At 44.8% G+C, this 26,125-nt stretch overlaps 1 protein-coding gene across 1 annotated transcript in view; it reads left to right on the top strand.

The window, feature by feature from the left end:
- LOC146352037 (leukemia inhibitory factor receptor-like) overlaps nucleotides 1–25,384 on the top strand; it is a 29,259-nt gene extending 3,875 nt beyond the window's left edge. The window contains exons 2-8 of the mRNA XM_084832055.1: nucleotides 245–466; nucleotides 11,196–11,331; nucleotides 15,078–15,241; nucleotides 18,270–18,441; nucleotides 21,157–21,447; nucleotides 23,432–23,561; nucleotides 24,901–25,384. Of these exons, the coding sequence (XP_084688181.1) occupies nucleotides 11,244–11,331; nucleotides 15,078–15,241; nucleotides 18,270–18,441; nucleotides 21,157–21,447; nucleotides 23,432–23,561; nucleotides 24,901–25,153 (1,098 nt within the window). The 5' untranslated portion in view covers nucleotides 245–466; nucleotides 11,196–11,243 and the 3' untranslated portion in view covers nucleotides 25,154–25,384. The remainder of the gene's footprint in view (nucleotides 1–244; nucleotides 467–11,195; nucleotides 11,332–15,077; nucleotides 15,242–18,269; nucleotides 18,442–21,156; nucleotides 21,448–23,431; nucleotides 23,562–24,900) is intronic.
- Nucleotides 25,385–26,125: the final 741 nt, after the last annotated feature.

Genomic DNA, 26,125 nt, shown 5'->3' with positions numbered 1-26,125 from the left:
TGTCATGATGAGTGCAGGAATAAAGGGACCTTTGCCAGAAGTGTGGTCTGCACATGGCAGTTCTATGCACAGTACTTCAACAGTGGGAGAAATTAGCTCAAGCCACCATTAAAGCCCAATTGTATAGACTTCATTTTTACAGATTCTCTTAACAACATACACATGCATCTGCACTACAAAAGAGAAAAATGGCTTGGTTAGTATGACTAGGGATGTTGACGTAAATGTTTATGGCTGCAATTAGGTAAAAACAGCGCTTTACGGCTGCAAGAGGCGTCTACTACGTCATCTGCGGCTGTATTCCTCACAGAGAAACGGTAATGGCGGCCGTCATTACAGTATCACCAGAGCAACGGAGCCGGAGTGCTGCTCTGCAAAATCCTCCGGATGTGGAGCGGCTCTGGAGGATTCCGGGGGGAGGAACGGATCGCCTCCCCCCCCAGCGGAAAAGACCACGGATCGGATGGTGAGTAATCTGTCCATCCCTACCCGGGACCTTTCCATGAGTGCCATTTTAAAAAAAAATGGCGATCATGAATATGTGCACATCTAGTTGTATGCAAAATGGCACCACGAATGGCCCGTATATGCAAGGTTACAGGTGCCATTTTGCCTATGATGTGCGCATATTCATGATCTCCATTTTTTTAGCAAAATGGTGCTCATGGCACTTAAGGATGGGGCCTGGGCGAGGGCAGGCAGCTCAGCAAGCGGCAGGGAGCGCGAGCGCAGGTCTGGGGGCACGTGAGAGGGGGCAGGGGCTGGGCAGGTGCCCAGAGAACCCAGACAGGGGGGTGCCCATCTATCCCTAAGTATGACAGCCCTCTACACAAGGACCAGTACACTGGTTCTAATAGTCCTAACATCAAGATAGAGAAGTTCTAGTCTGGTTTTGTTCAGTGGAGGCTGGCAGCTCCGATTTCGGTGGGGCTGTCAATCCATTCCAGATTTCAGTCTAAACCAGCCAGAACTCTAAAGGAGCTGTCCAAGGTGCTGAGCTATATCCCCCAATTAGCACTCCCCTAATGCTACTCTCTGGAAATATCCCTGCAGGCAGGAACCACTGAACTACAGTGCCCCCAGTACCGGTCCCACAGAGCTAACCCAGGAATATATCATGGTCAGTAGCATCAAAAGCTGTGGAGAGATTGAGCAAAAGAAGTAAGATCACTCTCCACTAATCCCTCCCTTGATGCAAATCATCCATCAAGGGGAGTGAAAGCCCCTCTGAGGTACAGAAAAGGGAATGCAGGGAGGTCACAGGCTGACGTGTGTCACGTATGGAGTCAACTGGTGCTTTACCAGGGGAAAATCTTTTCTCTCTCTGTCTACAAGGCAAATGGATTTCCCTGGACAAAGGCAACAAAGTGGTTCAAAGCAAGAAATGAGGGATCTGGCCCTGGAAATAGGCACCCGAGAGAAACTGCTAGGAAAGGATCATGAAGAATGATAGTGATTTACAGGCCTACAGATCAAAAGGAATCTGCTCAGATACAGATCAAAAGCAATCTGCAATGGCTGCTTGGTGACGCTCTTTCTTGCTTGATGACATGTCGTTGGAAAGTGGGAAAGTAGGAGTAGGAAAAGAGCAGCCACGAGGACTTTATCTTAGATCAGCACGCCAACATGGTTTGTATCATGGAGACCTAGCTGGATGAGATGGTGGGGATGGGGAATCTATCCCAGCTTTGCCCATCTTGGTTCTCCATGCAGTAGCAGGCAAGACATGGTGGGGCAGGGTGGTGGATGTGCAGTAGTCTACTATGATTCTGTCTCCCTGACCAGGTGCCCCATCCCACAGTCTTCCAGTTTTAACGGTGTGTGTCCGAAGGTGGGTGTCTGGGACGGAATTAGGATTCTGTTGCTGTGCTGCCCACCCTATTGCCTAACATTCTGCCTTTCTGATTTAGCTGGGCTAGTCTCAGGGTTGGTGCTGGAGTCCCCTCTGCTTGTTGTATGGAAGGACCTCAACATATGCTGTTTCTATAGGGAGTGGTTCAAAATCTCATGGCCTCTATGGTCTGTCCCAATTGGTATCTGCCGCACTCATTTTGCATGGCACACTTTGGATCTAGCTTTATGTGTTGGGCAGGATGATGCCCAACACAGTTCAGTGTAAGCAAGTGTAAAGTGATGCACACTGGGAAAACTTCCTAACTTTATGTAGACAATTATGGTATCTGGGTTGGCGATGGCCGACCAAGAAAGATTTTGGGGTTGTGGTGGATAGCTCAATGAAAACGTCAAGCCACTGCTGTGAAAAAGACAAATTCCATGTTGGGCATAATGAGAAAAGGAATCAAAAACAAAACTGCCAATATCATAATGTCTTTTTACAAATCTATGGTGCAACCACATCGAATACTACGTATAGTTCTGGTCACCACACCTCAGAAAGGATATTGTACAGCTAGAAAAGGTGCTGGAGAGGTAAATCAAAATGATGACGGGGCTAGAGCAACTCCCCTATGAGGAAAGGTTGCCACTTTGGGGACTGTTTAGTTTAGAAAGAAAGCAAGTAAGGGGAGATATTTTTAATTTATTTTGATATTTATTGCAAACTTAAAAACAAAAAGAATGGGGAAAAACAGCAGCAAAGGAGGGAAAAGAAAAAATAAAGAACATGACATAAAAGCACATCCATTCACAATAATCATTCACAACAAAGAAGGAACAAAGTTTGACCCTTCTACTCCAACTATATACATGAAGAGAAGCAGTCTGTATAGCTAAATAAGCATCCCTATGAAACTGAGGGCTGTTCAAATGTGGCAAGAGCAGACCAGTGAATGAGAGCTGGTGGGTGTTTATCCTCCCAGCTTGAAGTACAGGTCTCAGGGAAGGGGAGACATGATAGAGATATAGAAAATTATGATGGTAAAATCCTAAAAGATGCTGCTGCTAAAGTGCTGCACTCAATATGCCAACACATTTGGAATGCTCAACAGTGGCCACAAGACTGGAAAAAGGTCATTCCTTTACATTACATTCCAATTCCAAAGAAGGGCAACGCCAGAGAGTGTTCAAACTACCGTACAATTGCGCTCATTTCACATGCCAGCAAAGTTATGCTCAAAATCTTACAAGCTAGGCTTCAGCAGTATGTGAACCGAGAACTACAAGAAGTACAAGCTGGGTTTCAAAGAGGCAGAGGAACTAGAGATCAAATCACCAACATTTGCTGGATCGTGGAGAAAGAAAGAGAATTCCAGAAAAACATCTATTTATGCTTCATTGACTACACTAAAGCCTTTGATTGTGTGGATCACAACAAACTGTGGCAAATTCTTAAAGAGATGGGAGTACCAGACCACCTTACCTGTCTCCTGAGAAACCTGTACGACGGTCAAGAAGCAACAGTAAGAACCTGACATGGAACAACCGATTGGTTCAAAATTGGGAAAGGAGTACGACAAGGCTGCATATTGTCGCCCTGCTTATTTAACTTGTATGCAGAGTACATCATGAGAAATGCCAGGTTGGATGAATCAGAGGTAGGAATTAAGATTGCTGGGAGAATTATCAACAACCTCAGATACGCAGACGATACCACCCTAATAGCAGAAAGCGAAGAGGATCTAAAGAGCCTCTTGTTGAGGGTGAAAGTGGAGAGTGCCAAAGCTGGTTTGAAACTCAACATTAAAAAAACGAAGATCATGGCATCTGGCCCCATCACTTCCTGGCATATAGAAGGGGAAGAAATGGAAGCTGTGACAGATTTTATTTTCTTGGACTCCAAGATCACCGCAGACGGTGACTGTAGCCATGAAATTAAAAGACGCTTGCTCCTTGGGAGGAAAGCTATGGCCAACCTAGACAGCATAGTAAGAAGCAGAGACATCACCTTGTCAACAAACGTTCATATAATCAAAGCTATGGTTTTCCCAGTAGTAACGTATGGCTGTGAGAGCTGGACTATAAGGAAGGCTGAGCGTCGAAGAATTGATGCTTTTGAGCTGTGATGCTGGAGAAGACTCTTATGAGTCCCCTGGACTGCAAGGAGGTCAAATCAGTCAATCCTAAAGGAAATCAACCCTGACTGTTCATTGGGAGGATAGATAGTGAAGCTGCAGCTCAAATATTTTGGCCACCTAATACGAAGAGAAAAGTCACTGGAAAATACCCTGATGCTGGGAAAGATTGAAGGCAAAAGGAGAAGGGGACGGCACAGGATGAGATGGCTAGATAGCATCACCGATGCAATGAATATGAACTTGAGCACACTGGGAGAGAGTGGAGGACAGGAAGGCCTGGCGTGTTATGGTCCATGGGGTCATGAAGGGTCAGACACGACTTAACGACTGAACAACAACATGGAGGACGTGGATAGAAGTGTTTGCCCTCTCTTATAATGCTAGAACCCAGGTTCAACTCATGAAGCTGAATGGTGGGAAATTTAGGACAGACAAAGGAAGTGCTCCTTCACACAATGCATTGTTAAACTATGGAAATAACTATCACAGTGTATAGCAATTGTCACCATCTTGCATGGCTTTAAAAGGGGATTAAACAAATTTATGGAAGATAATAGACAATTCAATTTCCCAAGGGCTGTGCCATCCATGCAAAGACGGAAGTATCTGCAGACTTGAAACCCTAAGGTTTGCAGAAGTACAAAGAATATTTACGAGAAAAACCCTAAAGGCACAATCCTATGCATGTTTAAACAGAAAAAAAGTTCTATAACTCCCAGCAAAGCTGGCTAGGGCACGCGGGGAGTTGTAGGACTTTTTTTTTCTGTCTAAACATGCATAGGATTGCGCTTTAAGAGGGGTGCTCTCTCAGAAACAGCCCATGAGGATAGTGCATGCTCAGTGAGCATGGAATGCTGATTGACTGTTGGTGGGAGGGGGAATGGAAAACTGTGGAGTGGGGGAATAGAATGGAGTATCCTGGAAAAAGGTACGACTGCTAGCTGGAACCCTGAACAAGAGCATGCCATGCTGCAATATTTTGTTGCAGGTTCCACATTGGTCAGTAATAAGTAAATCTGCCCCTGCCTTATTCCAGGATTCTGGCCCAGGGGTACGAAGGCACTGAGATGACCGAGAAGCCCTTGGGACCTTGACAGTTCTTTAAAAAAACCTATATTCACAATTTAATTTTATACTGTTAAAAGTATGCCATAAAGTTACATCCTAGAATCTCTCTCTCTCTCTCTCTCTCTGAGTTTTATTGTTTCAAGGTCATGCCCCCTCATCATAATCTTAAATGCCCAATATCACTTTACTGAATTTAATAGAGCTGGGGTCACAGTTGTTTCTGGCAAAGGACTTTTGCTCCCAACTCTATTAAAGCTCTATTAAATCTCGCTCTGTTGACTTTAATACAGCTGGGGGAAAGGGTGCCCTGCCAAAAATCGTCATGGGGGGAAGCCCACCCCCAGCAATGACACTTTGGTGTGGGGTGAGCTGTGGGCTTCCCCCCCGAAGCTGATTTTTGGCAGGAGACCCTTTCCCCAGCTCTATTAAAGTCAATGGAGTGAGATTTAATAGAGCTTTAATAGAGATGAGACAAAGTCCCTTGCCAAAACGACTTGAGGGGTGGGGAGGACACTCCACCCCCACCCCCCCAGCAAGGATCCTTGGGGCCTATGACAGCAACTGCTGGCAAAGTTACGTTGTACATGCTCAGTTTCATTCGGAAGCAAGCTCCAATGTTTTCAGAGGGATTCTAGGTTGAAATCTACTGTATTCTGTATTCAATGCCTATTCCCTTTAGTTATGGAATTTAACTTGAGAAGGTCAGGCTACAAGTGGCTACATGGACTGGGACCTTAGCCTGAGTGGAGGAGCAGGGAGACTCTAAGCTTCGTCCCCTGCTGCAGTCCCAGTCTGGATGAGGCCCACACATGTTTCTATTTCCAAAAAGGCATCCAGTTGTAATGTAAATTGCAGGCGAGGGTTAAAGCCCCCTATCCCACACTCTATGGTTCTGATCCTCCCATGTGCTTGCTTTTGAGGAAAAAAAGTAGCTACTTATTTAAAGTAACATGTAGTTTGATCTACGGAAGGTTTGGACCATGTAAAATCCATTCCGTTTGTGTTTTGCGGATTGTCAGGTGCCTTTCGTTCCACAGTCCACCCATCAATAGAACTGGATTTTCCTTTTTAGTTTCCAAATTTGCACAAACGCGCATGCGCAAAATGCGCAAATTCCCCCCAAATGCACAAAGTCCCCCAAATGAGTATTTTCACATTTTAGCCTATGGGGAAATGCACATTTGGGGCATTTTTAAAATTTTTTTGCATATTTTTCAATGACAAAATTTGCGCAAACTCAGGAAAGTTATAAAAACAGTCCAGAAGGTGGTGGACTCTGTCCGACAGGCGAAAAGCCGGTCTACTGTGGTATCCACTGGTCAGATTAATCAAAATCCAAACTCATTTGGTTCTGTTGCAGATTTCCCCAACATCCTTAGTTCGATCCTCAGGGAATTTGGGTGGGATGGAATGTCGTGTCATATAGGCTGGGGGTTGGACTCGATGGCCTTGTAGGCCCCTTCCAACCCTACTATTCTATGATTCCAAGAAAACAGATTCAAAAACTTTGGGGAGAAGCAGGATTGTCAACACTATAATTTCCTGGTAAAAAAACAGGGAAATTCAATGATTAAAAAATCCTGCCTGTTTAAGACCCAAGTTAAGGCTATCTCACGTTGAGAAAAAAGCCACTCACAAGCATCCTCTCTTGGCAGGATCAAGTCCTCCAGTTGGAAATGTTCCCTGTGGACATTGTAAATATTGTGAACATTGCTTAAGATTAAAACACTTCGTAAATTCTGCTGATGGGAAGGAGTAAGTGCTGAGAGACTTTGCAGCATGTAATAGTAGATTTGTGATATATGCCATACTTTGTCCTTGCAACAAATTATGTATATGCAAAACTATAAGAAATCTTAAAGTCAAAATAGGAGAACATATTAATAACATCGAACATTGAAACATGGGAGCACATGTGGTACAACACTGGGAAGACAGAATAAGTGAGCTTTCTTTCTAGGCGATAGAGAAAAGCTACAGACAGATAAGGTTCTTGGGGAGAAAGAAGACAGGTGGATTTTAAGGTTAAATACCATGATGCCTTTTGGCCTTAATGGGTCTCTAGACCTTGCAATGCTACTTTCATATACAGCTGTTTCTAATCAAGACTTGAACATATAATAACGTGCTTTCTCCTCTTTGATTCATTGCAATACAGGGGACTCAAGAACAAGCGCTATCCAATTGGGTTACATGGAGTAAGTTCATTAGGCACTGCAGAATGTTAAGGACTCTATGTTACTGTTTTATGTACTTTTGAAAGTTGAGATTTGCACTTTTATGATAGCCTTAGTTTTGTTTATAAAGATAGCTGCATTGTTTTAGGCATGTCAGATTTTGTTTATAAAGATAGCTGCATTGTTTTAGGCATGTCAGATTTTATATGTATATAAAATCTATCTCCAATACATGAGCATGTATAAATCTTATTCCTTCAGAGGAATAAAACACTCTTCTTGTCTCTCCCATTGCTTTTGCTTTTTGGTGCACTATTTTGGTGTTTCCCATATTGGGGCTTTTGACTCTAAGAAGGGTGCAGACAAGTAAAATCTTTCCCCACACGTTCCTGGAGGTGGTGTGAACGTAAGCCCACAGTCTTTGTAGACAGCTGATTAGCTGAAAGCATATAAAAGCTTCCCTTGAATACTGGCTGTTCAGACTGCCGGTTTGGCTGTGGCTTTGTTTGTTGCAAGATTTAATGTGGTGGAGGAGCAGTCTTCACTGAAGGTGGATGGTGTGCATTCCTATGAGAAAAATTAGCTGACTTCAACTTTCATAAGCCTATGGCAAGGGTGGGGGAACCGGCAGCTCTCAAATGCTGTAGGACTACACTCCCCATCATCCCCAATCACCAGCCATTTTGGCTGGAGCTGATGGGAGTTGTAATCCAATAACATGTGGAGGGGCACTGGTTCCTCACCTCTCCTTACAGAGTTTGTAGAAGTTGGGGGCTGGAAAAAAAACTAACAATAATCATTATTTCATTTCAGCTTAAACAGTAATTGTAGGTGATCCTGTTTAGTAATTAGAACAATTTAAAAGCACAATTGTTGAATTGTAGGATGATGTTTTAGGAATAATGAAAAGTCACCAACTAGGGAGCCAGCTTTTGGGTTATCCAGAAGACCTCTTTGTGGTGAATTACAGTAAAAAGGGCCTAGAAGTATTTATTGGAACCAGCTCCTGCAGTTCATAAAGAAGGGTGTGGGTTACAAATGAAGGCTGCAACCCTATTCTGACCTACTACAAAGACTAATTAAATGAAATACAACTTACACCTGAGTAAGAAAATATGGGGTGAGATGGTTTCAGGAACTTATCCAGCCTTTCTGCTGCTACACAGCCCTGGGCTGGAATGAAGCTGGAGGCCTCAGCCTGTCCCTCTCTGCAGGACGGGCCCTACCATTAGGCAGAGCGAGGCACCTGCCTCGGGCAGCAGGTGCTGGGGAGTAGCAGTGGCAGCTCCCTGCCATTCATCCCCCAGCCATTCCCCTCTGTTGGAGGACAGAGTTGTGCATGCCACATGGCCTGGCCTGCACCCTGTAAAATATCCTGCTACCTTGAGGTGTGGTGGAGGAAGCTATCCCATTCGCAGTGTTGAAGTAAGATTCAGCGTCAATCCATTTGGCGTTTATAGATGGAATGGTGGGGATGGACCATCTTTGCCTCAGGTGGCAGATGTCTTGGGCCTGCCTCTCTAGCCTCAGAGCTCCTCCAGGATAAAAGCTGCATCAGGGTACTTGGCTGCAGTTCTTTCTTCCAGTCTGCTCTGCTCTATAGATGGTGCTTTTCACTCACTCCCATGCACTCCACAATCTTTTTTCCTCTCTCAAACATTCCACGCTCCCTCAGGATTGTCTCACTAAAAGTCCTCTTCAGAATCTCCTATGGTAGCTCCTCAGGACAAAAAAAGGCTGTACTCTAAGCAACTGGCAAGGAGGGGAAGGGAAAAAGTAGCCCTATACACCCCTGCTAGGGTTCTGATCTGTGTTGTAACGTGTAGGCTGAGCTTGTGAGGTCACCGTCTATAACTAAAGGAAAGGGCACTTCACAGAGGGCAGTATCCAACAGTGACTTTCTGCAAACTCAAATAGTGCTAGTGGAGCTCTGCTGAATCTTTCCGTTGCGCAAGCAGTGGCCCATTACTCCTGTGCAACTGGTTGTGCAAGCAGTTACTCAGCCAGTTGCAGGACAGGTTGCACAACAGGCGCAAAGCACTTGCATAACCCAAGTGGTTTGCACAATGGGTTGTACAAGCATAATGCAAAACTGCTTGTGCAACCACGTTTGCGCAAATGTAACTTTAGTTGTATTCTTCTCTTGGGCATAGCTCAGAACCTAGGTTCCATTAGCGCAGCGTCATTTGCACTTAATGGAATGACACAGCTGGATACTGCCCATAGAATCCATTAGATTCCATTTGCAGTGCAGAATCCCTCTGGCAGCAATCTAGCTTCAGAATGAAACTGAGCATACATGAGATCATGCACTGAGCATGTAACATGCATCTGCTGCCAAATGGGGTAGGGAAACTGTAAGAACTTGAATTTCTGCTCAGAACTTCACCAAACCAATGCAGGATTGTATTCCTTGACAAGCCCGAGTGAAGCATATCATATGTCTGAGCAAAAATGGGAGTAAAATAAATGTGTCAATTTTCAGCACTTTTGCACTTGCTGTACCTGTAGCAATTCTTCTCAGATTGGTTTAAAATTTGGCACAACTGTAGACCTCATCAAGTAGACCCTGGATGCCAAGTTAACACAACAGTGGTAACTTTTATAAGCAATAGCATTTTGAGGCTTATAACGGCAGAACTTTTTTCGTTTTGCAACGCAAACTTTTGCAACCAAGAAACGGAGCACAAGGCAGAGGTCTGCGTCTCGGATGTCAAATCACATATTGACCCCCACCAAGCAAAACAAAATACCCATCTCACAGAAGGCAAACCGGTGATACTCTGAGAAATACACACAACCAAAACACCCACCCACACCAAAGACATATATGAAGAACAGACACACATGGCAAATCCCCCTTCTTCACTCATCACCCCCTCTAGACCCCAGGACACTCCCTATCACCCCCAGCTTACCCCTTCCTTTTTTACAGTGTTTTTATTTTCTTAGAATACCACTGGGATGTTCTTAAATGCCACTGGAATGAGCACCTCATTTTGTTTGTGTGTTTCTTGGTTAGTTTGTTACGTTTATATCCTGCCTTTCCTCCAAGGTGGCATACATGGTCATCTTCCTGTCCATTTTATCCTTACAACAACCCTGTGAGGTAGGTTAGGCTGAGAGGCCCAAAGCCACCCAGTGAGCTTCATGGCTGAGTGGGGACTAAAACCCAGGTCTCCCCAGCCCTAGTCCAACATCCTACTGCTCCAGCACTTTTTGCAGCATGCCCACCTCCCAGTTAAAAAAAAGAAATTGAAATATCTTTTTTTAAAAAAAGAAACAACCCAGAGGGCCAGGATGCCAGACAGGCACCAAGAGAGGGGTCTATGCGGACCACATTAAAAGCCCCACGGTTAAAAGAAAGCCATATGGGAATAACTGCATACTGACTGAATTTTATAAAGGCATCCCTAATATATGCATGTTTGCAATTTTCCTAGCATGCACACTTTTTTGCTAGCATTTTCCCCCTAAAATAATGTGTTCTGTGTGCATTTTTCCTTAGTATGCACATTTTTGTGTTTATTTTTCCTTAATATATGCATTTTTTAGCATACCTTTTGAGTAGCAAACTGGATTGCGCAATTCTGGGAAGTGTGGATCTTGGCATGCAAGTGCATTCTGGTTCACTTATAGATTCAGCAAGTCTGAATTTGGAAAGTTCATACAAAAATCCCAACCTGATTATTGTTTTTCTACATCCCAAATTAGTGGTAGTTTTCTTTGCAGCTGCTGGATGAACTATGAGTGTGACATATTTAACCTGGGCTGACAATAAGTAACAGGATGTCAAGGTTGCTTCATCCTATAAGTCTCCCAAGGATTCCAGTGAGCAATACACTCCTTGGGACATCACAAAGTGGACAGTGGAATTTGTAAAGTATAGTATCTCACACAGCTAGTTGTCCACAAATTCCAAGAACATAAACCAATAACACTGTTTGAAAATGTACCTTTTCTTTTCTTCTTCTAGTTATCAGAACTTGTCTGTATGAAATGACCAGTTCTTCATAGTAAGAGAATGTGGATTAACCAAATTTCCTGCTATCTGGCTTTGGCAGTAGCGCATCTGTATGTCCTGAACCACTTGGCCCGCAGTCAGAAAACAGGTTGGTCCAATTTGACATCTCTCACTGTTTATGGTTTCTCTGCATGCTGTCTCTCTCTTTGCATTTTATACATATGCTAGAATGTATTGTTCAGTGTGTTTACTATGCATTAAGTATTTACATTAGGACATGAAACATCAAATACCTTTCTGAAGTTGTAAGCTGCCTTGAGAATTTGGAGATGTGAGGTAGAAATTTAACAGGAACGCAGGAAGCTGCCTCATACTGAGTCAGACCATTGGCCTATCCAGCCCAGTATTGTCAGCACTGAGTGGCAATGGCTCTCCAGCGTTTCAGGCAGGATTCTTTCCTTGCCCTACCTGGAGATGCCGGGGATTGAACCCGGGACCTTCTGCATGCAAAGCATGTGTTCTGTCACACTGAGCTATGGCCCCTCTAATAAAGCTTGTATTGGTAACCTGTGTTTGTTTGTTTGTTTGTTTGTTTTTGCTGTTGATAGGGCTGCATGTATTCTGTGTGCACAATCCCCAAAAGTGGTATTTGGAATTATGATGGAATCACCTTTTTGTAAAAGTAAAGTTTCTAGGCCTTCAGATCTTGAGACAGGGTAGGCAATTTCAGGAGTTATTTTTTGTGGGTGGGGTGGTAGACTGTGGGGCAGGGGGAGTTGGTTTAAATGACTTTTAGTGGGCAGGGTATGGTTATCCAGTGCATTCTAGATAGTTCTTTGACCTTATTCAAAGAGTAAGAAAACCTATGCAAAGAGTCTAATTTGCAAGGTTCATCCATGTTTTCAGAATTCTCCTTCTCTGGATGTAGAACATATGGTCCTCAGCCTTTTTGGACCTGTGGGCACATTTGGGAATTCTAGAAGCTTCTGTTGGTACTACCACAAAATGGCTCCCACAGAGGATGAGACTAGTCACATAATGGCTACCGTGGGGGTCTGGCTAGTCAAAAGAAAGTAATTCACCCAGGCAACTGAGTACAAGGAGAAAAAGGGTCTGAACTCCAAAGTCAATCCACATATTTGACCCCAGATAAGCACAACGAAATACCAATGTAAGGTTGCAATCCTATACATGCTTACATGGAACTCAATTAGTTCTATGTGAGTGAGTGAGTGAGAGAGAGAGAGGCACACATCTTCTTTCTTCCAGGAAGAAATATAGGCTAATTTCGAGCTTTGCTCTCTGCATAAAGTCCTGTTGTCATTTCTATTGCAGAAAGGCAGAGCTCTCCAGTTTGAGCATACAGGATTTGGGGATGAACTAGGAGTAATTTCCTATCTTGGAATTCAACCAGGCAGTAATCTTCCACAAAAGCATTTCATCTTTCATAATAAGTTGGCTTCTATTTATATATCTGGAAACACCCCAATTTTGTGTGAGCGTAAAGCTCTCTTCAGCAAGCTTTCAAACGGTAACATTTGACGGTACACGTTTTCTCAAGGCATTGACATGTGAGCATGGCTCAGACACTATTGCCTGCCTTGAGGTGTTCGGAACAGATCTGAACTGAAATAGACTGGCTTGGTTCTCGGTCAGATGTGTTATCCTTTGGGCCTAGGGATGTCAGAGAATTCCGCGACTGATCTCGGTGGCCCCCCCAAACCATCGCGGAACGAAGCCCCCCCCTCGACCCATGAAAGGCACATGGGATGAAGTTCCCGCTGCCCCCACCCCACAAAAGGCGCGTGAAACGGAGCACTTACCTGCTCCCGTCCACGCTGCTGTGCAAATGGCGGCCGTCCTGTGGCTGCCATTTGCTTCCTCCTTCAGCCGTGATAGGCTACGTAAATATTTACGTAGCCTATCACGGCAAGGGGGAAAAAACCCCGCCTATGCAAATGGCGGTGGCTACCGCCATTTGCGTATGCTGGGGTTTTCCCCCTGCAGTGATAGGCTATGTAAATATATATGTAGCCTATCATGGCTCACTATAGGGACGCAAATGATGGCGGCTACGACAGCCGCCATTTGTGTCCCTGCAGGGCTGCCCAGCAGCCGGATGTCCGGCTGCGTGCTGCTGGAGACGGCCAGCGGCTCCGCGGCTTGGCCACAAAGCGGAGCCGGCCAGCCAGGATTTCAGGGGGAGGCACGGAGCACCTCCCCCCCCGGCGAGGATTCTGGGGGGAGGGATGGAGTGCCTCCCCCCACCTGCAGAACCTGGTGAAGCCAGGTAAGCAGGGTTTCGTACACCCCTATTTGGGCCCAATCTAGCCAAAGTTCAGCAGTTGTAAATCCCATAGACTTCAACCATGCCCTTAAAACTCTTTCCCACTGAAATCACGGAAACGTAACAGCACTTAAGTTCAAGGTGAAGTGATCATGCTATTAAAATAGAAAGGTTACTGTAATAAGGCTGAAACACAGGCCACATTGGAAACTGCCTTATACCAGATCAGCATGTCTACATGCACTGGCAGTCGCTTCTTTTAAAGCAGAAGTCTTTCCCCTTCATGTGATTCTTTTAACTGGAAATACCAGGGAATAAACCTGGGACCTTTGGCATGATGCAAAGCATGTACGCTAGCATGAAATTATGTTTTCCCTCTCTCTTAAGGAGATGCACTTTGGTGGCAATGCATTGCCATCAATCTTACCTTTTCTCAGTGTAGCCTTTTTCCATCTATAATGAAACATAGAGGGGGTTTTTCCGAACTCGTTCCTCTTATAGTGCCAATGCACTACTCATGATGAAATTTTGTGTTCTGCAAACCTGTTTTCAGCTTGTGTGTGCAAATAAGCACCTCATTCAGGTTATGTGAGATGCATCTGACACATTGCCTTGCATAACTGAGAGCCAGTGTGGTGTAGTGGCTAGAGTGTTGGACAAGGAGTCAGGAGACTTCTAGTCCCCACTCAGCCATGGAAGCTCCCTGGGTGACTTTGGGCCAGTCACAGACCCTCAGCCCAACCTACCTCACAGGGTTGTTGTGAGGATAAAATTGAGAGGAGGAGGAGAATGTAAGCCACCCTGAGTTCCTTGCAAGAAAAAAGGCAGGATATAAATGTAATAATAAATAAATAACTTTGGTCATAGAATGTGAATCTTCTTGGTACAAGATCTGAAGTATGTTGGACTCATGTTGAAGTCCAACATGTTGAATACTTCATGTTGAAGTACTCATGAACCAATTCATGTTGAATACTTCAAGTATGTTGAAGTATGTCGGGGGTTGGACTCGATGGCCTTGTAGGCCCCTTCCAACCCTACTATTCTATACTATTCTATGATTCTGTGTGTCAGTGTCTGTGTGTGCATGCATGCCTATGAATGATCTGGCAAGACCGTTTTTCCTTTTTTCTTTGAGTCCTTTTTACTCATCAGTTATTATCTCATCAGTTCTTCGTAACGGTTTCTATTTTCTCAAATGCCTTCGGCAAGAGCTGTGTCGTCAAACTGGCTTATGTAAAGGGCCAGGTACATTTTCATAATATATATCGGACAAACATTTTCATAATATATATCAGGCAAATCTAAAAAGACAAGCAGTTCTGGAAAATGCATGTTGTCTAGGGAACACCTACTCTACTTTACCCATCACCTAATTTCTGTATGATTGTTCTAACTGCACAGTAAGACAAACTCTCCTTGAAGCAGCAGAGGAGCAGTTCAGAGAATCCAGCCTTATGAATAAATATAAAGATGTTAAGAATCCTGAAAGAGCAGGGGTTGCATCTGTTTAGGGCAGGGAGATGTAGCAATTAGTGCTGTGCAACTCTTGATAACCAAATAGTTCTGAATTGGGCTCTTACTTCTCTCTCCTCCCCCACCCCCAGCACTTGTTCCTCCCACTCCACAGATTCAAAGATTGACTCCCAACTTCATCTCTGACACATTTGAAGTGGAGTGGCATGATGGCGGCTCAGCCTTTCCAGATGGAACAGATGCCACCTGGCAAATTCAGGTCCTGGGTAAGGACCCCCTGGAGGAAGTGGCACTAGTAAGTTGTTTCTCCTTATCTTACTATTCCAGTTCTTTGGGGGGAGGGGCAGAGGGTATTCTAAATCCATCCCAGAGTTTAGAGACTTCTTTAAAAAGAGAGAAAGAAAAGAAAGTGCTTATTTTCTTTTTCAAAAAAGAAAAGTGCATCTTGTATTGCTTGAAAGTCTTTAGTGTGTGTGTATGTCTATAGTAGAGCTGTGTGCAGATGGCCTCTCAAAATTCTCCACCTTATCTGTGGGCAGAGAAATTTGGGAGATAATTTCACTGAATTTCTCCAGGGGAAGGGGAAATTCTCAACGATTTCTCACAGGTAAGGCTCCCCACTGGTGGGGCTTGTGTAGCACAGCTTCTTTCATTTTTGGTAAGGGTTTGGGTTTTTTTTTCGTGCTGCAACAGCCCTGAGTTTGCCTCCACCACAATGCAGGTGTGTGTCCGGGGGGGGGGGGCGGGGAGTGTTGTGTCAAGCTTCCAGGTATGAGGTAGACTTAGTGCTTTGCCAAATCTGTCCTCCAATTTCCAGAAAGTTTTCTTCCGCCGTGAAAAGGGATTCCATTTTTTGCCTCATTCTCAGGACAGTCTGTAGTTTATGTTGAATTCCTTTGGATGGTGTTTTTGCGCTTACCTAATCACAGCTAGGCTGCCTGCACTTCCTGATCTGAAGAAGCCCTAGGGGAGGAATTAGCTCATGATTCCTTCCAGTGGGCTTCAGCTGAAGTGTAGGGAGCTACAGGCTGCGGAACAGATGATTGTACAATGAAAGACAGGACACTTGTGCTCACTCTTCAGCCACCTCCTAAGCAAGATAAGCCTAGGGCTGTACGAAAGCCCACTTACCTGGCTCCGCTGGGGTCTGCAGGTGGGGGGAGGCGATCCGTTCCTCCCCCCAGAATCCTCAACGGGGGGTGAGGCGATCCGTTCCTCCCCCAAGGAATCCTGCCTGGCCGGTTCCACTCCGTGGCCAGTCTGCAGAGCCACCAGCCAGGCCAATCCACAGCAGGGCCTCTGGCCGCTGCCAGGCTGCTGCAGACGCAAATGGCGTCCTGCGGAGGGGACACGCTGGCCCGTGATAGGCTACGTAAATATATATGTAGCCTATCAGGGGCCGGCGTAGGGACACAAATGGCGGCTGCTATGACGGCCGCCATTTGCAGCCACAGCAGCACGGCAGCGGCCGGAGCCACCGCCATTGCTGCCACCGCCGCTTCATCCGCCGCCGCCAAGTAGGCTCCGTTTCACAGGGCTTTCGCAGGGTGGTGGGGCAGGTTGCTCCATTCCACCACGGATTCTGGGGTGGTGGTGAATTCACTGGAATTCAGCCTCCCTGGTATCCGTGGCGGAATTCTCTAACATCCCTAGGTAAGCCCAAGAAAACTAAACCCTTGAGAATTTCCCCAAGATTTCTTCGGTATTAAATTTCTTTTCGAAAGCAATTTCTCTTCCATCAAATTGAATGTTGTTGTTGTTCAGTCGTTCAGTCGTGTCCGACTCTTCGTGACCCCATGGACCATAGCACGCCAGGCCTTCCTGTCCTGCGCTCTCTCCCGGAGAGAATGGTTGAAAAAAATGTGGGAGAGATTTTCAGCACAGCACTAGCACATACAGGATCAGCAATGTGTAGTGGTTAACAGCGTTAAATAAGGGCTAGGAAGTGTTAGATTTGAGTAGGAAAAGGATAACTGAGTAGGAAAAGGATAATTGTGCTCCACATATTAGTCTGGGATGTGTGAATCAGGTCAGTTTCCTTAAAAATGCTGAATAAAAGGAATCATCAAGCTGCTTAAGCATTCTTATTGACAACACACAGAGATGACAACATCATTCATCAGCTCTTGCTGTGATTTTCAATGACACACACATATCAACAATTAGATACTTGTGAATTGTGGACAGTTGAGACATTGTTCCATTTTCTGGCTGTGGAGAATCTGCTAAGCAGATCATCCTTCAGTACCCTTCAGATGTTGCTGCCCCTCCATATTTTTTATTTACTATTTTATCCTGCCCTTCTTCCCAAGGTGCTCAGAGGGCACACATTGTTCCCCCCCCCCCACCATTATTCTTACACCAAATCTGTGAGGGAGGTTTGGCTGAGAGAGTGTTAAAGGCCTGGGATCGCCTAGAGCGCTCTGTGCCGGAGTGGGGATTTGAACCAGAGTCTCGCCAGTCATAGTCTACCATTCTAAGCACTACACTGTGCACATCATTATAAAATAATGGAAGATGCCCCCCTCTCTTGTGTGCTCCAGGACTCCGGTGGTTTAGCAAGATGTGCAGGAGCAGGTAAGAGCCATTGCGAGCCTCAAGCTTACATGCTCCCCTCCTCCCCACACCTCCAGCCAGCAGGATGACTTCAGCACTGTTTAGTTTCCTTTTCGCTGGATCACAGCTTGTTATGTCATCTAGATCAGGGATCATGGTTTATAACAAACATAGGTTTGTTTAAAAAGCCAGTGTCAGCAATGGCTTGCTTTGAAACTGACCAGAGTTTGTTATAAACCACAATTCCGGGTCTGGATGACACAAGGCATTTCAGGGAACTAAAATGAAATGCTGTCAGAGCTCTCTGCTGGGCTGCACAGAGAACAGCACTAGCGTGCAAGCCTAAGGCTTGCAGCTCTTCCTTCCTATTTGTGGCCATCTTGTTAAGCCATGGTTTAGTGTTACATGCAAACTGGCCCAATGTCAGAAACAGGGAACTGTAGTTTAATGTCTGTTTTATTAACCAGGATCGTAAACCTGGTTTGTCAGTACCAATACAAAGCTTTTTTTTTTTTTTCAGATGACTTTTTGATGAGCTTCTGCTGGGCTTTGAAAATCTGGCTGTTTAGGTGGGCATTTGGGGTGGGTTAGGGGTTTTTTTTTTGTTTTTTTTTAGAGTAATGTTTTGTTTGGTTGATTATATTGTTTTTTGTGTTGTTCTTATTGTACGCCACCTAGAGTGGCCGGGTAGCCAGCCAGATGGGTGGCTAATAAATCAAATAAATAAATAAATAAATTTGTGTAACGTTTCTTTTATATTTTTTTAGGAGACCTATCAGTCAAAATTAACTGGTCAGAGAAAAGTCCTCCATTGGACCTGGACATCAGACTTGCCTTTCAATTGCACCACACACTATGTCAGGATTCGCTGCCAACTTCATGAAAATACATTTGGTGAGAGTGCATGGAGCGAATGGAGCCAACTTGCAAATATTTCTGGTGAGACAATGCTGTTAACGAATTTGGAAGAACAAGTATCTTGTCAGATGCTCAGTACTGATAGTGTGTGGAGCAGGGCTGGGCAACTCGTGGCCCTCCAAATGTTTTGGACTACAGCTCTCATCAGCCCAGGTGAGCAGAGCTAATGGTGACTATGGGAGCTATTGAACAAAACATCTGGAGGACCACAAGTTGCTCACCTCTGGTGTAGAGGTATAGAGCAGGGATGGCAACTTCCTGGGCCTGGAGGCCAATGTCCCCACCCCCCGTGGGGCCACATCTCTCCCTGAATTTGCTGCCCCTGCCTTTCCAGTTTTGTGGCATGGTGGTGGCAAAAATGCCACAATTTTCCCTAAGAACCAGGCACAGGAGGAGTATGCATGCCTTCTTGGGAAGCAAAGTCTCAGTCCTTGAAGGTTTCTGAGAGTGCGATTCTAGTTCCCCATAAGGCACATGCTTCCCATGCACCTTGTGGTTAGGTTAAACTGTTCATTTGTTTTTGCCAACACTGCAGCAGCAAATTCAGCAGGGGAGCGGTGGAGGCCACCAAAATGGTCTGAGGGTTGCATGGTCATGGGGCCTTATGCTTTCCACCCCTGATATAGAATGGATGACTTCCTGGATCATACTTCTACCTGCTACACTGTTTGCCAAGCATTGCTGTGAGCTCTTGTTTTTTAAGTGGGCCTAAGATCTTAGCCACCTGTCTTCATTATCACTAGAAATATGAAAGCTTATGAAAGAAATGTGAAAGTTTCTGCTTCAGAAGTCATGACAACATTAAACGTGCTTCCAGGTTGTTATTTTTTCAGGTTCAAGCTGCCCTGATTTTGTCCCCCAAAAGTGGACAGCAAAAACTCAGAATAGGGCCCTTTGGTATTGTTTTTTTGGTTGATCAGAGCCCTCTGTCTGCCCAAAACCCTGCAGGCAAGAGCTAGGCAGAGCAGGAGGAGGACAGAGCTTTTACAATTTTCTGTTCTTCAAATTTGTTTTGAGTTAGATGAGCCTCCCTAGGTGGTCTGTCTCGCTTCCCTACCTTCCAGTGTGCAGGGACAGGTGACAGAGAGGCATCTAAATCTTGTGGATCCATGCCTCTCCTTCCCCCTCCCCTCTCTGCCTCCTAGCATGCCCCTTTTCCACCCTCCCCAACCTCTTGTGACCTCAGCAATAGGAGCCCCGGATATGGATGGGTGAACTCACCCTAGCCACTCACTAGACCTACATCACTCGCCCCTCCTCACCATATGTGTAGAGCCCCCGGGTGGTCCGCAGGCACCCAGCAAACAGTGTGCTGTTTTGCGCAAATAGCTGCTTTACAGATGCCACATGGACATGGACAGAAGGCCAAGCCGCCATTGTTATGCAAAATGGCGGCTCAGCAAGGGATCAGGTGGCCATGGGCTTGCGCGACTTGGCATGTGCAGAGTCAGCCAAGCACAGGAGTCCTCACACTGGAGTCTGAGGGGCCAAGTGGAGTGATGTCCACTGGACTCCACCTCCTTCCTAGACTCCTGCAACATCCCTAGCCACAACAAAGCTTTCCACAGCAGCTGGTAGGGGAAGATCCATGATCAGATCTCCTTCTCTGTCTCCACAGTTCTGTCTACAGGTGTTGAGGAGGAGATCTGCAGCAGATGCTGCCTAGGAGCCACAGGATTGCTCTATCATAGTCATTAAGATCACAAACAGTCATAAATGCTCAAAAAAAGCAGTAAACAAAGTCATGCTTAAATAGTTATATAGAAGTCTTAAACAGTCATAGAAATTCATGGATGCCAACAATGTTCACGTAAACATATATCCTAATTAAAATAGTTTATAGATTTATTTCCAGTTGAACTCATAGCATATTAAATACACAGTATCTATCCCCATCTAAGCAGTATCTTCTCTGCATGAAACTAACAAATTGTAACCAATTAACTTTCATATTAATAGAAGACTAGGGGGGATCTGCAACATTTTGTTGCAGAGAATGGGGAGAAGGGAAGGGTTGGGAATCTCCTGTACCTTGAGCTGATGTACAGAGGCGTTTGCAAAGTAGAAAGATGTTGTGCTGCTGTGCAAGGCTCTCTGCACCTCCAGTATGAGCTCTGGCTGATCCCCCACTTGGGAAAAGAATCAGAAATCTTTGTCATGTGACTGGGTGCTTGGCACTTGCTTCCCTTCAGTTTAACGGCTGCCATGTATGGTGAGGTCTTATCCCTGCACTCTCTCTTCATGGAGCCAGGATTTCATGATAGCAGTACACGCATGCAGAATCCTTCTTCCAATTTTGGGGGGCAGGGCAGGGGAGGGGGAAGTATATTTCTCCACATGCCTTGGGGTTCCCCTGGATATTCTATAACCTTCCTGTTGCCAGTGGGTAGCATCATTTTTGCTGCCTTACAGGTCAGCATGGGGCCATCCACTTTCCTATTCAAGGAAATCATAAGAGTTGCATTAGATTCACCTCCAAATAGATGCATTTTTCTATAGCCTATGCTTCTAAGGACAAGGAATGCAGTTGTTTAGGATCTGTTCCTTTACAAATGCATCTGTGTTCTGGCACACTTTCCATTCATTTAGATGGGGCCTGCTTAAGAATAATTCCTCAGAGGTTATGTCTATAAAAGTATTCAAAGCTGCAGCTGAACTGGGTACCTAGGGAAAATGACCCAATGTTGCAGATCATTTCTCTCTTCATTCCTGCCCTTTTCCCCCTTTCCATTGCAGGACATGATACAGGCTCTTCCGCAGGAATGTATCCTATAGACAGAGTGGTGGAAGCAGGTTCCAATGTGACCTTCTGCTGTGTGTGGAAGAAAGGACAAAGCATGATTAGCCTGAATTACTCTTCATGCCCAGCTCCTCAGTGTTGGACTGCCCCTCTGTCCAAATGGAGCACATCAATCCATGTGCAAAACGTCAGCACAGGTTTACCATCTGGGAATTACGCATGGTGTATAACGCAGAACACACCATTCGCTGTCATTACCTTTTATGGAACTGTTCTGTTTGTAGGCTGTAAGTATGTAGAACTAAGTGGGTGACCTTTCCATAGTGATAGCCACAAATTTCAGGACTTTTTGGAATGTGAACTCCCTCATCTGGAAATATATGGTTTATTCTTCTCTGAAGTTCAGGCCTAGCTTGTAGTGGGTATATTAGTATCACTAACAGACAGCCCTTTCTGGGGTTTCCTTACACCCCTTAGTTTCCTCATTCGCAAAGAAAACTTACTCTTGCAAAGGGGGGCAGAATGGAAGATTCCCCATTCCCCACCCCACAGCAACATGTCCTTGTAATGGGAGGGAGAGAAGGTGTGTGGGGCTTTTTGGAAATGGTAGAGGCCTGAATGCTCCTGAGCATACTCAGGAGCATCAGTTCTAGTGTGTGGAACGTAGTTTCCTAGACCTCTCAGCCCAATTCATTGGATAGGGGGGTATACAAAATTATAGGTCCCATGCAACTTGGCAAGGTCTTTCCTGTCTCCAGCTATCCCTCCCAGCCTGTAGCTCCCTCATGCCAAGGGGAAGTTTGAATGGAGGTAGCTCCAGCAGGAATGGTTGTGGATCAGGTTGTGTCTGTCTTAGTTTTTTTCTGAGAAAACTCAGGATAAAACAAGCCCAAAGGCACACCCATTCTCTGGAGTCACCTTTGGCATCCAAACATAGCATTGCAAGCAAGGGCACCAGAAGCAGGAGGGCTTGCTGAAGATAAAGGCCTTGGAGAATTCTTGGAGGTTTGGAAAAATGTACAAGGCAACCTGGGTGAGGGGTGCGGGGGGAGAAGGCGCCCATCACTACCCTTTTGTTCATTCTTTGCTTGGTTATAATGTAAAGAATTGGGCAAGACTGAATCTCTTCCAGTATAAAAGGTTTATAATCTGATTTGTCACTGAATTATGCATAAAGCAGCATTCAGGGCAAAATCTGGGGCTCTATAGAGACTGGCAAATATTTATTTGTTTTATTTATTTAAAATATTTCTTGGCCGCCTTTCAGGGCAGAAGCCCTCCCAAGGCAGCTTATAGCAGTAAAATACATAAAAACAGTTAAAATATTAAAAACAATAAAAATATAAACACAGTAAAATAGCTGACAACAACACAAGCCAACAATAAAACCAGCAGCAACTACAGCTTCGGTAACAGCAGCAACAACAGTGCATATAAAAATGCATGAAAATGTGTCAATTGCAGTTTCGCCCAGTTTCTCATTTTCTTAACCAGAGATTTGTTTTGGCCTGTTTCCTCATCAGTTTGCTAAATCAGCGAAAAAGTCAGCATGCATTTTTATATGCACTTCTCTTAATATACATTTTTGTGTACACTTTTCCTTAAAATACGTGGTTTTTAAGTTGTGCACTGCATCACGATATTCTGAAAAGTCCAGTTTTCAGCATGTTAAGTGCGTTCTTCTTGATGTATAGGTTTGGGAGGTCTGAATTGGATAAGTTCACATAAAAATTAAGACCAAATGAATTTCTGCTTCATCCCTGTGTTCTGGCTAGGTGAATAATGTGCTCCCAGGAGAGGTGGTCTTACTAATATGCAAACACCTTCTCTGTACGCTGCTTAATCCATTTAAGCTTCCATACTTGCTGTATTGAACATCTATTCAGACTCTGCTTTTCTTACTAGGTGCACTGCTTCATAGTTTTGATAGTCTGTACTTGTTGAATGTACGGTTTCAAATGTGTTAATGTTTCAAAGAGGGTAGAGAGCCTTTTCTGTGGGAAACTGTGGCCCAGCTCCAAGTAATGGTTCTTACTGCTGAACTGATTGGCCAATGGAGTTGCACATTACTAAGCCCAGTTTGGTTAGTCAGTGCAGTCTACTGTAGATGGGCTATCACACACTTGGGTTTAAGCAGGAATTGTACATGGTAAACATGTATCAGGTCAATGCTTATATTACTTACCTGAAAAATTTAGAGATGGCCGCAGTGTTGAGTTCAGCAAGTGTGTGAATGCACCTGGATTTTTTTCTTTTTTTCCCTTGCTACAGACCCCCCTGATGTCCCACAAAACTTAAAGTGCAAAAGACAGAATTGTACAGAAATAATATGCAAATGGGGACGTGGAAGATCCACTAAATTGTATGGTCCACGAAAAACAAACTACATTTTATTTGAACAGTAAGTCTATTTTTGTCAGGCGAATATTGATCAGTTGGTCTGAGCTGGACACAGTTATGAAGTCCTTGTCTGGTGCAACTTGCCAATTGGTTAAGCTGAGGTTTAGGTTTACACAATGGGGGTCTAGCGGAAAACAAGAAATCTAAAGGCTTATTGGGGGATTTTGTGTTCTTGGTGCTGAATATTTCACTCACGCAGGCTATCCACTGTTGATAACTATGATATAAGTGGAGGTGTAGAATTTAAGCTCCCAATCTTTATGAGCCCCAGTCCACAAAGAATTAATCACCATTCGGATCAGTGGGAGTAGAGGTGCCGGTGGACTTCACTGGGCTCAGGCTCAGAAACAAGTTTCAAGGACTCACTAATGCGCACCTCAAAGGAGAGGTAAGAATGAGAAGCCTTTCATTAAAATCTGTGCTGAAGAAGATTTTGCAAATGAAGAGCTGACCCCAGGAGCCAAAAGCCATCCTCTTAGCCTAGGGGTTCTCTGCAGAGGAGTGGGTATTTTTCCCCACCCCCAGTTTTCCTGGGGACAGCTATTCAAAGCAGTCCCCTAACAAACCAACAGAGAACCTCTATTGCTTTGTTATGGGGTGGGGTACACAGAACTCCCCCAGAGGGAAAAAATGGAGTGGGGCAGAAATCAACACACTAGGGACCCTTCGTGTAAGAATGTCTTCCATAGGGGTGAGCTTTTATTTCCCATCAGGCAGTTTATTTCCCTTCAGGCAGTTCTTCAAAACACCCTTAGCAAGGCCAGGAAGAAACCTTTCCCTTGCTGTGCTGCAGGCCGCATGCCCAAATTGGGATGGAAGTGAATTCAGCTCTTATTTACTTTTTTCTAAGCCGTTCAGATGGGAGCTGAGTGGAACTCGCTCATCTGTGTTAGGACGATCAAATTAACTTGACCAGTGACTGTGACCAAGCCAGGATAGGAGTGAACAAGCCGCATTGCTCCTCCCTTCACATGAGTGGGGAAACAAGCCAGGAAGCCGTACTTAAGCACAGCACCTGTTATGCGTGAAGACAGAACTATGGTTCACAGTGCTGAAGTAAGGCTTATGAGCTCTGGCTTGTTTGGAAGCAAATGATCATTTGGAGTGACTGTACCAGAACAAAGTAAGAATGAGAGAAGGGGAAATGAAGAGGAAGGAAATCTTTTAAACATGGACACTTAAGCAAACGGTGACTACTATGTAATATGGATCCTTTGTGTTATAGCCAGTTCTGATATATTCCAATTGTATCCAGCTTCAGCAGATGACAGAAGGGACTGATTCATCATTTCTACAATACACAGATTAGATTTTAATCACCTTTTTCTTTACATTTGCAGAATATCTGGGATAAATATTACATGTGCAAGAGAAGAATCAGATCCTGAACATTACCAATGTAAATTTCCCTTTCTGAATGATCAGACAACATATGACTTCACAGTCCATGCTTCCAATCATCTTGGTCATTCCAAAGCTTCTCTTTTAATTCATACAAAGTGTAAAGGTATGAAATGTAAAGGACTTTCGTACAATGAGAAAGATTTAGTCCATTTCAGAAGATATGATTCAGTAATCAATCCCTACCCCTAATCCAACAATCCATGTAACTGATTTTAAAAATATTCAATTCATAACTCATGAAGTGGTTCTTCTCTTCTGTTAATTATGTCTAACACAGAGCTTGTTTTAACTTTCTGAACACATTTTTTTTTACCTACTTGATTAATCAAATAGTGATATCACATTTGAAGATCTGTTTGTCTGTATTTGATATGTATAGAGCAAATAATCCAGGAATAAAGTTTTGATACAGTTTGCCTGAACACTTTGTCACAGAGCCTCTTATGTCCACGGTTCAATAATCTTGCTCTCCACCCTTACCACAGTGAGAGGGGAGATGAGCCTGAGGCTTCTTCCAATCATGGAGCTAAGGAGGAAAGGGGATGGACCCTGCCCCTCACCAACCACACATTTGGTGAAGCCAAATGCAAGTGCAGAACCATACAAAGCCTCTGCCTCCTATCTCAAGACCTAGCTGGAGATGGGGAGCAGAAGGACATGGGTCTCTGTGCCTGATGGACACTCTGAGCTTGGAGGCCTGTCAGGTTCAGAGGCAGAGCAAACTCTGCCTCTCTCTTCTTGAGCTGGAGGGTGGCGAATCATAGAATCATAGGGTTGGAAGGGGCCTACAAGACCATCGAGTCCAACCCCCTGCTCAATGCCAGTGTGGTATAGTGTGGTGTAGTGGCAAGAGTGTTGGACTGGGACCTGGGAGATCCGGGTTCTAGTCCTCACTCGGCCATGGAAGCTCACTGGGTGACTTTGGGCCAGTCACACTCTCTCAGCCCAACCTACCTCACAGGGTTGTTGTTGTGAGGATAAAATGGAGAGGAGGAGGAGGATAACGTAAGCCGCCTTGGGTTCCTTGCAAGAGGGAAAAAGGCAGGATATAACAACTAACTAACTAACTGCAGGAATCCAAGTCAGAGCATCCCTGACAGATGGCTGTCCAGAGAGGGAGGTGCCTGAGCTTCGTCTATGCCTGGCAGGTGCTCCAAGATC

Source organism: Heloderma suspectum, chromosome 2 (genome assembly GCF_057233095.1).
Source record: "Heloderma suspectum isolate Gila_16-S chromosome 2, 16-S_ref, whole genome shotgun sequence".
Classification (NCBI taxonomy): domain Eukaryota; kingdom Metazoa; phylum Chordata; class Lepidosauria; order Squamata; family Helodermatidae; genus Heloderma; species Heloderma suspectum.
This window is presented reverse-complemented; position numbering and strand designations above follow the sequence as displayed.